Source organism: Pezoporus occidentalis, unplaced genomic scaffold, assembly GCF_034315485.1.
Source record: "Pezoporus occidentalis ecotype Australia unplaced genomic scaffold, CSIRO_AGI_Poc_V1 ctg82, whole genome shotgun sequence".
NCBI lineage: Eukaryota > Metazoa > Chordata > Aves > Psittaciformes > Psittacidae > Pezoporus > Pezoporus occidentalis.
In genome coordinates, this window is record NW_026916181.1 from 399,371 (window position 1) to 412,152 (window position 12,782).

General features: G+C 61.5%; 2 protein-coding genes across 4 annotated transcripts in view; one reads left to right on the forward strand and one right to left on the reverse strand.

The window, feature by feature from the left end:
• The window catches only part of CCM2 (CCM2 scaffold protein), a 33,775-nt gene extending 29,752 nt beyond the window's left edge, over positions 1-4,023 (forward strand). For both annotated transcript variants that reach the window (XM_062603977.1, XM_062603978.1), the window contains exons 9-10: positions 190-328; positions 1,761-4,023. In XM_062603977.1, the coding sequence (XP_062459961.1) occupies positions 190-328; positions 1,761-2,041 (420 nt within the window). In that variant the 3' untranslated portion in view covers positions 2,042-4,023. The remainder of the gene's footprint in view (positions 1-189; positions 329-1,760) is intronic.
• Positions 4,024-4,276: 253 nt separating this feature from the next.
• On the reverse strand, positions 4,277-12,570 carry NACAD (NAC alpha domain containing). 2 transcript variants are annotated; one of them, XM_062603884.1, is made up of 9 exons: positions 12,133-12,570; positions 6,489-10,637; positions 5,760-5,987; positions 5,582-5,670; positions 5,413-5,496; positions 4,944-5,090; positions 4,732-4,863; positions 4,524-4,646; positions 4,277-4,430 (listed from the first exon to the last, which is right to left on the reverse strand). In XM_062603884.1, the coding sequence occupies exons 1-9, from the start codon at positions 12,209-12,211 to the stop codon at positions 4,416-4,418; spliced, it is 5,046 nt and encodes a 1,681-aa protein (XP_062459868.1). In that variant the 5' UTR covers positions 12,212-12,570; the 3' UTR covers positions 4,277-4,415. The 2 variants fall into 2 exon arrangements, with proteins under 2 accessions (XP_062459868.1, XP_062459869.1); XM_062603885.1 differs by lacking the exon at positions 12,133-12,570 and adding an exon at positions 11,113-11,193.
• Positions 12,571-12,782: the final 212 nt, after the last annotated feature.

Genomic DNA, 12,782 nt, shown 5'->3' on the forward strand with positions numbered 1-12,782 from the left:
TTATCCCTGTTTGAAAGTTGCCAGTTCCAGAGTGGGTCACACCAGCCTGTCCTGCTTTTCCTTTGGGATGAGCTTGTTTGTTAGTGCAGCTCTTAGCAATAAACCCGATAAACACCATTCACAGGCTCCACATCATCTCTTCCTCCTAAAAAATCTCAGTGATGGTTGCACTGTGCTTCTGTTCTGCAGCTCCGCACTAAACTCTCTTCCCAAGAGATCCAGCAATTTGCAATGCTCCTGCACGAATATCGCAACGGGGCTTCAATCCATGAATTCTGCATCAACTTGAAGCAGCTCTATGGGGACAGCAGGAAGTTCCTGCTCTTAGGTGAGTGGCAGCTGCCAGAGATCAATTGTGGGTGACCAAGTGGAAGGTGAGAGCTGGCATCAGTGTGCTCCCAGTCCCTCGTGATGTGCCCGCTACCACTCACTGATGCATGGGCCTCCTGAGAGGGTAGAGAGGTAATTGTGGGTGGCACAGAGATTCCTTGGGATGTCACCAAGCAAGGAACAACATCTCAATTGGTCTCTCCCTTGATGGTACCTCTTTCTTGAAGGCAGCTGAATCCATCTTGCTCAGGCCCTGTCCTCATAGGCTTGAGTTGCTCCTCTCCTTCCTCTCTGCAGAGGGAGCCTCCAGACCAGGCACTAGGATTCTCTGGGCCCACTGGTGGAGAGAGAGAGAATGTTTGGGTCCTTGGCCAGCCATGCAGTGCCTGACATCAAGCGATTCTGGTGGTGGATGTGCTGCACATCCAGGCATATTCAATCTGTGTTCCCTGGAGGGGACTTCATGGTGCTGGAAGGAGGGTGTGCACTGTGACAGGGGAGCAGGACCCTTCTGTTCCTCTTCATTAGAAGGAAGCTGAGAGCCTCAGGGACTCTTCAAATCCCTCTTTCCTCAAACTCCCTGCTTTGATTTTGGGAAGATAAGGGAAGAGCAATTGACATCATCTACCTGGACTTGTGCAAGGCAACTGTCCCACAGAACATCCTTGTCTCTAAACTGGATGGACATGGATTTGACAGATAAACCACTCAGTGGATAAGGAGCTGGCTGGATAGTCACACTCAAAGAGTTTTGGTCAGCAGCTCAAATTCCAAGTGGAGGCTCGTGACGAGGGGTGTTCCTCAGGGGGTTATACTGGGACTGGCGCTGCTCAACATCCTTGTCAGCAACATGGACACCCGAGCTCTAATTACAAACAAAACCAAGTTGGTTACTTAGAATCCTCAAAGGGTAATCAGTGGTGTGTCTAGCCTGTATCCTGCTGCCCCTCTGCTTCCAGCAGGTGACAGCCACCCTCAAGGAAGACCCTGCCCCACTGTGGGAGGCACGAGGGAGACAGCACAGATGTTTCCTGAGTGCAGCCTGCAGCGTGGGCTGCTGCAGCGACAGCAATAAGCTCAGTAAAGCCAAGCCATATGTTTGGGTGAGGAATTGGAAGACGATCCTCTTGAAATCAGAAAATCCCACTTTAGCAGGATTTTTTAGGCTGCAATTCTCAGGGGTGTAAAATGGGAGCTGGAGTCCTCAGGAGACCTCATCCTTCCCTCCCCCCTAAACATGCTCCTCTGCTGAGCCCTGTGCTGTTCGGGGGAGCTGAGGCACAACAGTACAGCAGGACTCTGCTGGAACACTCAGAAACCCCGGGGTGTTTCAGACAGCCAAGCAAATCTATGTGCAAATCCATTCCAGGTGTCTGTGCCATACAAATGATGCTGACAGTTCCCTCCTCGTGTTTTCTTCCCGGCTCCAGGTCTTCGCCCCTTCATCCCTGAGAAGGACAGCCAACACTTTGAGAACTTCCTGGAGACCATCGGGGTGAAGGACGGCCGGGGCATCATCACAGACAGCTTTGGGAGGTACAGGCGGACTCTGAGCACCACCTCCAACTCCACCACCAATGGCAACGGCGCTGCCGGCAGTTCGGATGACCAGTCCGTCCCTTCCGAGGAGGATGAGTGGGACCGGATGATCTCGCACATCAGCAACGACATCGAAGCCCTGGGGTGCAGCATGGACCGCGATTCCTCCTGAGAGCGAGCGGGGGGAGGACGGAGACACCCCACAGCAGCACCGGGATCCTCACCCTCCTTCTGGAAGAGGCTTTGGAGCTCCATCAGGATGCAGTTACTCTCCCATCCTCGTTCACAGCTCCAAGGGGCAGCTGGTGCCCTCTTACCATGGAGGACGCCCGGGCAGGAGCCCAGCCTGCAGCCATCTCCAGTTTGGTTTTACCGCTGCAGCCGGGAGATAGGTCACCTACAGCCTCCTGCCTGGTTTACAGTTTTGCACATGGTATCCCTATTATAACTGCTCTCCTCCTCCTCTTCTTCCTCTCCCTGTTTTTGAATGAAGTTTACCACAATGTGAATTATTTAAACCTGGTGTTGATGTTGTCGAAACGTTTTGGCTCCAGCCCCACAGGAGAAGCTGCCAATGCCTGTGCTGCTGCTGCCCGGCCTGAAAACCCCACCATATACCCCCAGCTCTGCTCAGGGGTCCCCAGGAGCTGGAGAGGGGGACACACAGCTAAAGTTTTCCCCACCAGCGGATTCCTGTGTGCCCACAGACCCCTGTGTCTGCGACAGCCTTCCCTTCCTGCCAAGCACAAAGCTTTGCCCCATGAAACTCCCGTCAACTCAGTCTTCCCTGGCACCCACCCTAGGGTGCATGGTGGCTTCTAGGGCTCCCTGGGGACTTTGCTATCCCTGAGGGCCAGCACCAGGATGGGAGAGCTGACGATGGGCGCACCCTAGGAAGACTGGGGGTGTGCAGGGGATGTTCATGTTGTACATGTTTTATATACAGTTATAAATAACACACTTATTTTTTTAATCAGGATTCCCATGCAGAGGGAGAGATGCCATTTGCAGCGGGCACCAGAGGAGAGGGGGGTGGTCCCTAGTTATCCTGGAGGAAGGATGGGGCTGGAAGAGGGATGGGACATCCCAGGCAGCACCCAGGTCTCAGCCATAGGCTCTGGCACCCAGGGGTGTCTCTGGCAGAGCTGGGAGTGCTCTAAGAGCAGATGCTGGCTCAGTAGTTTGGGGGATCAGGCCTTACCCCCGAGTGCCTTTAACCCCTGCTCTGCCCTTGCAGCCCCCCCCCCAGCCCCCTTCCTGTCCATCCCAGGCAAAGACCAGCCTTCATCCATCTGTCCTCCCTCCCCACCTTGCTCTGGCCATTCCTTACCTGCCCTTCCCAGGATCGCAGGCACTGGCCCCCGGTACGATCTGGCACGGAGTCACCATTGCACCCCACATTAGGCTGGGGTCAGAGTGACCCCAATTCTGCTCCAGAGAGGGTCCTCACAGCCCAAATCCTTCTTTCTCCTTGACTCATGGGGTACACGAGGCTGCATCACTCCAGTGCCAGGCTGAGATACAGCTGGCCCTTTCTCTGCCAGTTTCAAGGCTGAAAAGAACAAGGCAAAGGATCCCAGCACACATCCTCCAGCAGGAGGAAAAAGGATTTAGCCAGGACATATCCATCACAGAGAGCATCTTCCTTGGAAACAAGCTGCGATGGAGAAGCTCATGGTTTCCTCCTGCCCTGTGTTTTTGCCATCCGCCGAGGAAAAGGGAGATGAAGGTGCCAGCTCCATCCATGGGGTCCCTAGGTGCTGGGGACTGAGATCTTCCTCCTCTCCTCTTCCTCAAGCCCAGGAGGCAGCAGTGTGGGGCTGGAGTTGTTTTAGTGCCTTTCTATGATTTACAGATTAAAACCCAAATTGCACATGTGGATGTTCAAGTGTTTAACAACTTCAGGAGATTTGGAAGCGAAAACACCCTATTTGTGGCATGACTGTGTATGATGGGGTTTAAAACAAGCTGTAACCATTTGCAGTGGGTTAATACTCCAATGGGACTTAAACCTGGGAATAACCTGGGATGTGGCCTTCTGGGAGCCAAGGGGGTTTTCCTGCCTTCGTCTCCCCATCGGTGGCACCGGGAGGCCGCATGCGTCTGTTTTCTGTATGGAGTGTTGCTACAGGTGAATACAGTTCTGCACCCAGCCATGGCTTGTCTCCTTGCAAAAGCCCTCACTCAGCCCTCCTGGGTTGCCTGGCTTCATTGAGCACCTCTAATTAGCAATAGGGGGGTAAAGCCCAGATGGCTTCAGGAGCATCTTGGGACTCCTGTCACCCCATCCCACCCCCAGAGGCACCTGTCCCAGCACAGCCACCCAAATTCCCCAGGTGCTCCCCCCAGCTCCACGAGCCACAGGACAGCCCAGAGCCCCCCCAAATCACCAGGAGGAGAGGCGGGGTGCAGTCCAAGTGATACATGAGGCCATTTATTGAGCGATACGGACGCAGAGGAGAAGTATGGGGGTGTATAGAGGAAGGATGGCAGAAAGGGGGTAGTAACTGTGCATCTATACAGGGGGGCCAGGACAGCGCCGGCCGCTACATGGTCAGCTCCTGTGGAAGAGAGCAGAGTGTGAGGGGACCACCCCACAGCACCCCAATTCGTGCTAGGGGTGCCAGGGGGTCCCCCCCTTCCCAGCCACTCACCATGATGGCGTTGACAATGTCATTGTTGTTGTGCCGAAGTGCCCGCACGGCTTTGGGGCGTGAGACATTGGCCTGGGCCATCACCAGCTCAATGTCCCTCACTTCCAGTCCCGTCTCATCCACCTGCAAGGTGGGAACACCACTGTCACCCCCCCAGCACTGACCTGTCCCCAGGACACCGGGGGTTCCCCTCTGCCCCAGCACCCACCTCCTCCTCCTCCTCGCTCTCCTCCTTGATGGTGAGGGTCGGGGCCGTCTCCGTGATCAGTGGCGAGTTCTCCATCGGCACCTTGAACTTCTCTGCCGCCGCCTTGTGCACTTGCTGCGACAGGTCCTCAATCTGCGGGGACACAGCATCACCCACCCGTCCCCAAAGGGATGTTCCTGCCAGCCCCAAGGGGGGCACCCCCCACCCCTCACCTTAGCTTCTCCAAAGACAATGTAGATGTCAGACGCAGGGCTCTTGAAGACATCGGGTTTGGTGATGACAAAGAGGATGTTCTTGGACTTGCGGATGGTGATGCGGGTGACGCCATGGATCTGCCGCAGCCCCAGCTTGGACATGGCCTGGGGACACACACACACACACACACACAGATGACCTCATGTCCCACCATCCCAGGGCAGCCAAGGTCCAGCCCCCCAGCAACATCCCAACCCCTGGGACAAGAGCAAACCCAGGGTTGTGGGACACCATTGTCCCCCCAGCTGCAGCCAGGCCAAGTCCCCTGCCAGGACAGAGGACCCCACATCACCCCAATACCCCCCATGACCTGGAGACCCCCAAAGTGGGGACTTGCCCCCAACACCCCAAGGCTTCCCCGCCTCCAATCCCTGGGATAGGATGAGGACCCCCGTGCCATGGGTGACCCCATCAATCCCATCCCACCTTCCTGGCCTTCTTCTCGCTCCGGCTCTGCTTTGCCTTGCTGACTGTCTCCTCCCCGGTGCCCAGTGAGTGGGTGAGCTGCGCCTGCCAGAGAGCAGTGGGTGAGAGCAGTCCCAGCACCATGGGGGGGCCCCAACATCCCACATCCTGCCCCCAAAATCACCCCAACCTGTGTCTGCGCTGGTGGCGGCTCCGAGCCCTCAGGCTCCTCCAGCTCCGGGATGGACTCATCGTTGCTCTCCGACTCATTACAGGACCCTGTGGCCAAGCAGAGGGGTGGGATGGAGACATGCTCTGACCCCAGAAAAACACGGTGGGGAGGGAGCCCCACGGGACCCTCCTCTCACCTTTGTGGTTGGCCTCACAGCGGCGGGATGCCAGGGGCTGCTTGTCCTGGTGCAGGGCGATGCCGGCGGCTTCCCGCAGGCGCTGGATCTCGGGGCAGGGGTACGGAGCCTCTGCCTCGCTGGAGGAGCTCGACTCCAACTGCAGCGACCCCCGGGGGGGAGCCCGGCTGCCCGGCCCTGTCTGCCGGCCTCGGGCCTCCTTCTCCTTGGGCGGGGAGGGCTGAGGGGCTGCAGGGGGGGGCAAGAGGGGACTGAGCCAGTTCTGACCCCCAAACTCCCTCCCCGTAGGGCTGAACCTGCTCACCCCATCACACAGCCTGTGACCACCCAAAGCAGACCCCCAGCACCACACCATGGGTGATGTCCACCCTGGTCCCCCACAGTACCCTATGGGAGTGGAAGGGTAGGGCCGAGCTGGTGGTATCCCCCAAATCCCTTCTGTGGGGCTGAACCCACCCTGGGATCCCACAAAGAGGACCCTGAGCACTCCACCATAGGTGGCACCAAGCAATGCCCACCCTGTGCCACGATACCTCATGGAAGCAGAGAGTGGCTGAGGGGCCTGAGCTGGTGATGCCCCAAAATCCCCTCTATGGGGTCAAACCCAGCCTCCTTATCCCCATCACACACCCTGGGACCTCCCAAAAGGGACCCCCAGCAGCCCACCAGTGGATGATGCCCACCCCACCCCACAGCAACGGGTAGGTGTGTGCTGGGGGTGCCTCTTACCCTCGAGGTGCTTCCTGGTGGGCAGCAGGACAGACAGACGCTCCTCGCCGGCAGGGAGCCCTGATGAGGTGTCCCGGGGGCCGCGGGCTGGGTCGGGACGTGGCGATGGTGGCGATGGGGCAGCGGCGAGAGGAGGCACTTGGCTGAGTTTGGGGAGCGGAGGGCAGGGGGCTGGCAGCACGCTGGGGGGCTCGGGGCAGGGTTGGGGGGCTGCATCCCTGGCTGGCTCCGGGGAGGGCTCTGGCTGAGCATCCCCCCCTTGGCTGGCACCCAGAGCGGGCTGGGGGCTGGATGGGGTCCCCACCATTGTCACCATCATCTCCTCTTCCTCCTGCTGCCTGGGGGGTGCCAGGGGCTCACTGGGGGGACTCGGGGGGCTGCTCTCCCCCAGGACTTTGGCATCGGTTTCCCCAGCAGTCTGGCCCGGGGGGGCATCACCAGGCAGAGGGGTCATGGGCTCCTCTGTTGCCCCATCACTTAGGGGACCCTCCAGGGGCTCTGCAGATGCCTCGGGGGGCTCTGTGGGCCTGGGGGGGAGGCGGGGGGCCGGCAGATCCCCAAAGGAGCCCTGCAGCATGGCAGTGACCCGCTGCCGGTCCTCCCGGCACTGCCAGCCCGCCCCGCTCTCTGAAAAGGCACCGGGTGTTTGGAGCAGTTCGAGGGGGGCCCCCACATACACCTCCCGCTCTGAAGCGGTGAAGAGCAACGGGGGGGCGGCAGGGGGCAAGGTGGGCAGGCAGAGGGCCAAGCAGCGGCGGGCAGCAGCATCCTCTGCATCCTCCTTGGGAGACGGGGGCCTGGGGGGGGAGGCTGCTTCTCCTGCGTGGTCCTCGGGAGCTGCGAAGGAGCTGGAGCCGGTGCAGGAGCAGGAGGTGTCCAGCAGCTCCGGGGGGGAATCCTCGGAGGAAGCAGTGGGAGCATCCCGTTCCTCGGGGGCTCTGCTGGTACTCCCAGGGGGATGCACCATTGTCTCCTGTGCCGTGGGACACGTGGTCACTGGTGGCTCCAGGGATGCGTTGGCTGAGGCTGCCACATCCACCGGATCCTCACTGGCATCGCAGGGGGACATGTCCTGTGGTGGGGAGGATGGTGCCAGAACGCTGGGCATCACTGGTGGCACCCAGTCAGGGTGAGTGGATGCAGTGTCCGGCTCGTCCGGTGGGAATGGTGTCACCAGTGATGCCAGACTGGTGGCCATGGTGTCCGGCTCATCCAGTGAGACTGGTGTCACCAATGGCACCACGTCAGTGGCCACAGTATCCAGCTCATCTGGTGGGATCGGTGTCACCAGTGGTACCATGTCAGTGGCTGCAGTGTCCGGCTCATCCGGCAGGCTGGGTGTCACCAACGACACCAGGTTGGTGGCCATGGTGTCCGGTTCATCCAGTGGGATCGGTGTCACCAATGGTGCCATGTCAGTGGCTGCAGTGTCTGGCTCATCTGGCAGGCTGGGTGTCACCAACGACACCAGGTTGGTGGCCATGGTGTCCGGTTCATCCAGTGGGATCGGTGTCACCGATGGTGCCATGTCAGTGGCTGCAGTGTCTGGCTCATCCGGCAGGCTGGGTGTCACCAATGACACCAGGTTGGTGGCCATGGTGTCCGGTTCATCCAGTGGGATTGGTGTCGCCGATGGTGCCATGTCAGTGGCTGCAGCGTCTGGCTCATCCAGCAGGCTGGGTGTCACCAGTGACACCAGGTTGGTGGCCATGGTGTCCGGCTCATCCAGTGGGATAGGCATCACCAGCGGCACCAGGTTGGTGGCTACGGTGTCTGGCTCATCTGGTAGGTTGGGTAACACCAATGGCACCAGGTCAGCGGCCATGGGCTCTGGCTCATCCAGTGGGCTGGGTGTCACTGGTGGCACCGGGCTGGGTGTCACTGATGGCACCAGATCAGTGGCCATGGTCTCTGGCTCATCCGGCAGGCTGGGTGTCACCGGTGGTACCAGGTTGGTGGCCACAGTGTCCTGCTCAGCCAATGGGCTGGCTGTCACCGGTGGTACCAGGTTGGTGGCCACAGTGTCCTGCTCAGCCAATGGGCTGGCTGTCACCAGTGGCACCAGGTTGGTGGCCATGGTTTCTGGTTCATCCAATGGGGTGGGTGTCACCAGTGGCACTAGGTTGGCGGCCATGGTGTCTGGCTCATCTGGCAGGCTGGGTGTCACCTGTGGCACCAGGTTGGTGGCCACAGTGTCCGGCTCACCCGGTGGGCTGGGTGTCACCAGTGGTACCAGGTTGGTGGCCACGGTGTCCGGCTCATCTAGAGGGCTGGGTGTCACCAGGTTGGTGGCCAGACTGTCCAGCTCATCATGGCCATCAGTGGCTGCCAGCTCGGTGCTGTCCACTCTCACAGTGCCAAGCTCATGGTCACTGTCACCAACATCATCACCATCATCATCATCACTCCCAGGGCCACCCTGGGGCTCCCCGTTAGCTGGTGCCACATCATCCTGCTGCACCCCATCAGTTTGGGGGTCCCTGGAGCAGAGGCTCGGGGGCTGCAGGACACTGCTGCTCTCCCCTGGCTCCATGCTGGGCCCCTCTCCCAGTGCTGCCATGACGGAATCATCCTTTGCCACTGGCTCCTCCTCAGCACCCAGCATTGCCGCTGGTTCCTCTGGGAGCTGAGAGGGTTCTGGTGGGGGACACTCCCTGGGAACAGGGTTTGGCTCCCATGGGACGTTGTGCTCCAGAGTTAATGCTTCCTCCAGCTCTGAGGAGGAAGAGGAAGACGTGAGGAAGGTCTCGCCATCTGGCTGCACGCTGCCTTCCCCAGAGGGTGCTGGGGGGGTCACGCTGCCATCCTGCTCCTGCATCCCTGGCTCCATGGTACTGATGTCCTCCCTGATGGCATCCTCCACACTGGGCATCACGCTCGCCGGCTCCTCACCTCTGCTGTGCTGCGGGGACCCCTCTGGTGACCCATTGCCATCAGGGGCCACCCCGGCGTGAAGGTGGAGCTCGATGCCGCCGTCCCCAGCAGCACTGGTGCCGGGGTGCGCAGTGACGGTGCCAGGGGGAGCCCCCTCGGCCCCCATGGCGTGGCGCTCGGTGCCATAGAGCCGCTCGTCCTCCTCGCCATCGTAAGCGGCCGAGTCAGAGGAGGCGGAGGTGTCATCACGGAAGGCGAAGGACTCATCCACCCCTTCGGTGATGGAGGTCTCTGACAGCGAGCGCAGGAAGGAGGCCGAGGTGCTGCCACCTTCCTCCTCCTCCTCCTCTTCTTCTTCCTCCTCATCATCCTCATCCTCCTCTTCCTCCTCGCCGGTCAGGGGCAGCAGCGCTGTGCCGGCGGGCAGCGGGGTGATCTCCACCGCCTCAGCCTGGAAGAGCAGGCTGCCGCGGAAGGGCAGCAGTGCCGCCGGGATCAAGCCCGCACCGGGCAGCCCCTCACCCCCCATGTCCCACTCCTCATCCTCCTGTTCGTCCTCCAGCGTCTGCCCATCACCACCATCAGCCCCGGGCAGGGCGAAAAGTCCATCTTCCTCCTCATCCTCCTCCTCGGGAGACGGCGGGGTGAAGGCAGGGGGGTGCTCCAGGCAGGGGGACAGAGCTTCCACCTCCACCATGCCTTCAGCCTCAGCTTCAGCCACTGCCAGTGCTTCGGCCTCGGCCACCAGGTTGGGGGAGCAGGACGGGGAGGTGCTGGCTGTGCCGGAGGACCCCCAGCTGCCCCCCTCGGCCGTCATGTAGGACCCGGAGGGGGATGTCGGGGGCGAGCAGAGCCCCTCGCTCTCCCCGTCCGTCTGCTCCTCGGAGGGAGGCGGCAGCAGCCGGGACCCCCCGACCCGGATGGGGGTGGAGGGGGCCGTGAAGAAGAGGTCGGGGTCCATGGCGGCAGCAGCTGGGGTTCTCCCGGAGGGGGGCTCAGCCACTTGGCGCTGGGGGGGATCTTTGGTGGGCGCAGGGAAGGGGCAAGGCACAGCAGGCAGGGGGCCCCCCCCCCGGAGCTCGGGGTCGGTGGGGGAGTGCGTCTCCTCCCCCATGACGATGCGGGTGTCCAAGGGGTCTGTGGGCAAGGGGGGCCGGCAGGACTCGCCGGGGGGGGCAGCAGCAGGGGGGCCGGGGTCGCAGCTGGCCCCCTCGGGCTGCGGGCGAGCCTCCTCCTTGGTGGGCATCGGTGGCGGGCCTGGGGCCGGCGGGGGGGCTGTGGAGAGAGGGGGGAACCCCCGTCAGTACCAGGGCACCCTGGGGTGGGGGGCACCCTTCCAGGACGGTGCCATCCCCCTCTATGGGGGGAAAACAGGGTGACCCCCACCCAGAGCTCTTGGGGGTCACCACAAGGTTGGGTAACACTGGGTGGGGGGGACACCAATAGCTCCCTCCAGCCCCTCTCTACATGTGAAGGATAGCACTGTATTAAGGAAAGGGGGACACTCAGGTGTCCCCAAAGCAAGGGGACCCTCTTCATGGTGGCGGGGGGGGGGGGATAATACACCCCATATCCCCCCACCTCACAGCATGACCCCTGCAGGGAGCTCTGTGCCCACCCATGCACCGAGTGTGCGGGTCCTCAGCCACTCATTACCCAGGTAGGGAATGCTGCGGGCATGGAGCATCACAGCATCCTCCCCCTGCCATGAACACCCCAAAGCCCTTCCCAGCAGTGCTCCCCACATTACCTGGGGTCCCCAAGGGCAAGCCCATAGGGAAAAGCAAGCAGGACCCACCTCCAGCTCCAAACACAGCAAAGCTCCATATGCCCCCCCAGGGGGCTTTATATAGGGGTGAGGGGGCGGGGCACGGCCGAGGGGGATGCTGGGAAGGGGGCGGGGCCTCACCTGGGTATTTAGCAGGTGCTTCCCCCCCCCCCCATAGACCTAGGGTGGTTCAGTCCTGCTGCGTTGCCCTTGGGAGCTGGGGGGGTGCTCAAAGGGTTAACGGGGGGTGGCTCTACCCTATGAGGGATACTGGGATCACCTTAAGCCTTCCCTGCTGCTGTTTGTCCAACCGCCGGCTCCCCCTATACCCATTGGGGGGTGTTCTGGGGTTCCCGTGATCCCATCCACACAAAGGACCTTGTGCCCCCTTGCAGGGGAAGCCCTGATTTCCCTCCTCCCCGTGCGCAAATCAGCCCCTCACCCCCTTTTCGGGGGGATCATTGTACCCCCCATATGTGGCTCATGGGGAAGGGGGGGGGGAACTGAGGCACAAGGGGAAGGCGGCACTGGGACAACCCCCCCCCTCCCCCGCTGTCCTCAGCCCCCCAGGGGATGCCGGAGCGGGGTGACCTTGGGCCGCGGCTCTGCATTGCCCGTGCCTCAGTTTCCCAACCCCGTTGTCCCTGGTGGGCTGGGATGGTGCGGGGGGGGGGGGGCTCAGCCTCCCCGGGGCACCGAGACCCCCTCCGCGTCCCGGCGGGGCTCCCGGTGTGGGGAATGGGGTGGGCACAGCCCGGGGCTGGGCACTGGGGGTGAAGAGGGAGGTGTCCCCAAAGGGGTGTCCCCAAAGTCACCTCCCGCCGTGCTCCGGGGGTGCCGGTACCGGAGCCCCTCAGCGGTGCTGGCTGCCGAGAGCAGCTGGTGCTGCCGGCCCTGTGTCTTCCATCCCTCCTGCTCCTGCCTCCATTGCATCCCTCCATCCTCCCGCTCCATCCCTCCATCCCGCATCCCTCCATCCCCGCGGCCTCCCCTCGGCCTCACCTGCCACCGATCCCTCCGGCATTCCGTTTTCCTTCTCCAATCCCCCCAGCCCTTGGGTTTTCACCGATTCTACGGGCATGGTGATGCCAGAGCCCGGGCGGCCGGCCCGGGCGGCCGCCTGCCCACCCAGCTCAGCCACCTTTGGCTCGGGCTGGACGAAGGCGGCTGCGCCGGCAGGAGCGGAGCATTAGTGGGGCTCGGGCGGGGGGGCCGGCGGCCGGATCAGCCCCGTCATCCCAGATGATGTCAGCAGGATTTTTTTTCCCTGTTTTTTTTTCCTCCCGTTCCCTTCCCTGCCTTTTCTCTCTCTCCAGTATCTTTTTCCCTTGTATTATATATCCCTCCGGCAGGGAGAAAGCGGGGTGTGTGCCAGGCACTGCGGCGGTGGGAGGGGAAGGCAGAGCCCACCCCGTCACCGCCTGCATCAGCTCGGGGAGGGGGGGGACACACACACAACACACACAGGGAGTGGGGTCCCCCCCGGCTCAGTTTCCCCACCCGGGGTGGGATTGATGAGCAGGGGGGTGAAGGATGGATTTTGACCCCCTAAAATATAGGGATGAGCATCCAGAGGTGTCCTAGGGATCGGATTGTTTGCATCACTCCCCCCCTAAAGTAGATGCGTGCGTTTGGTGGTGGCAGGAGGATGG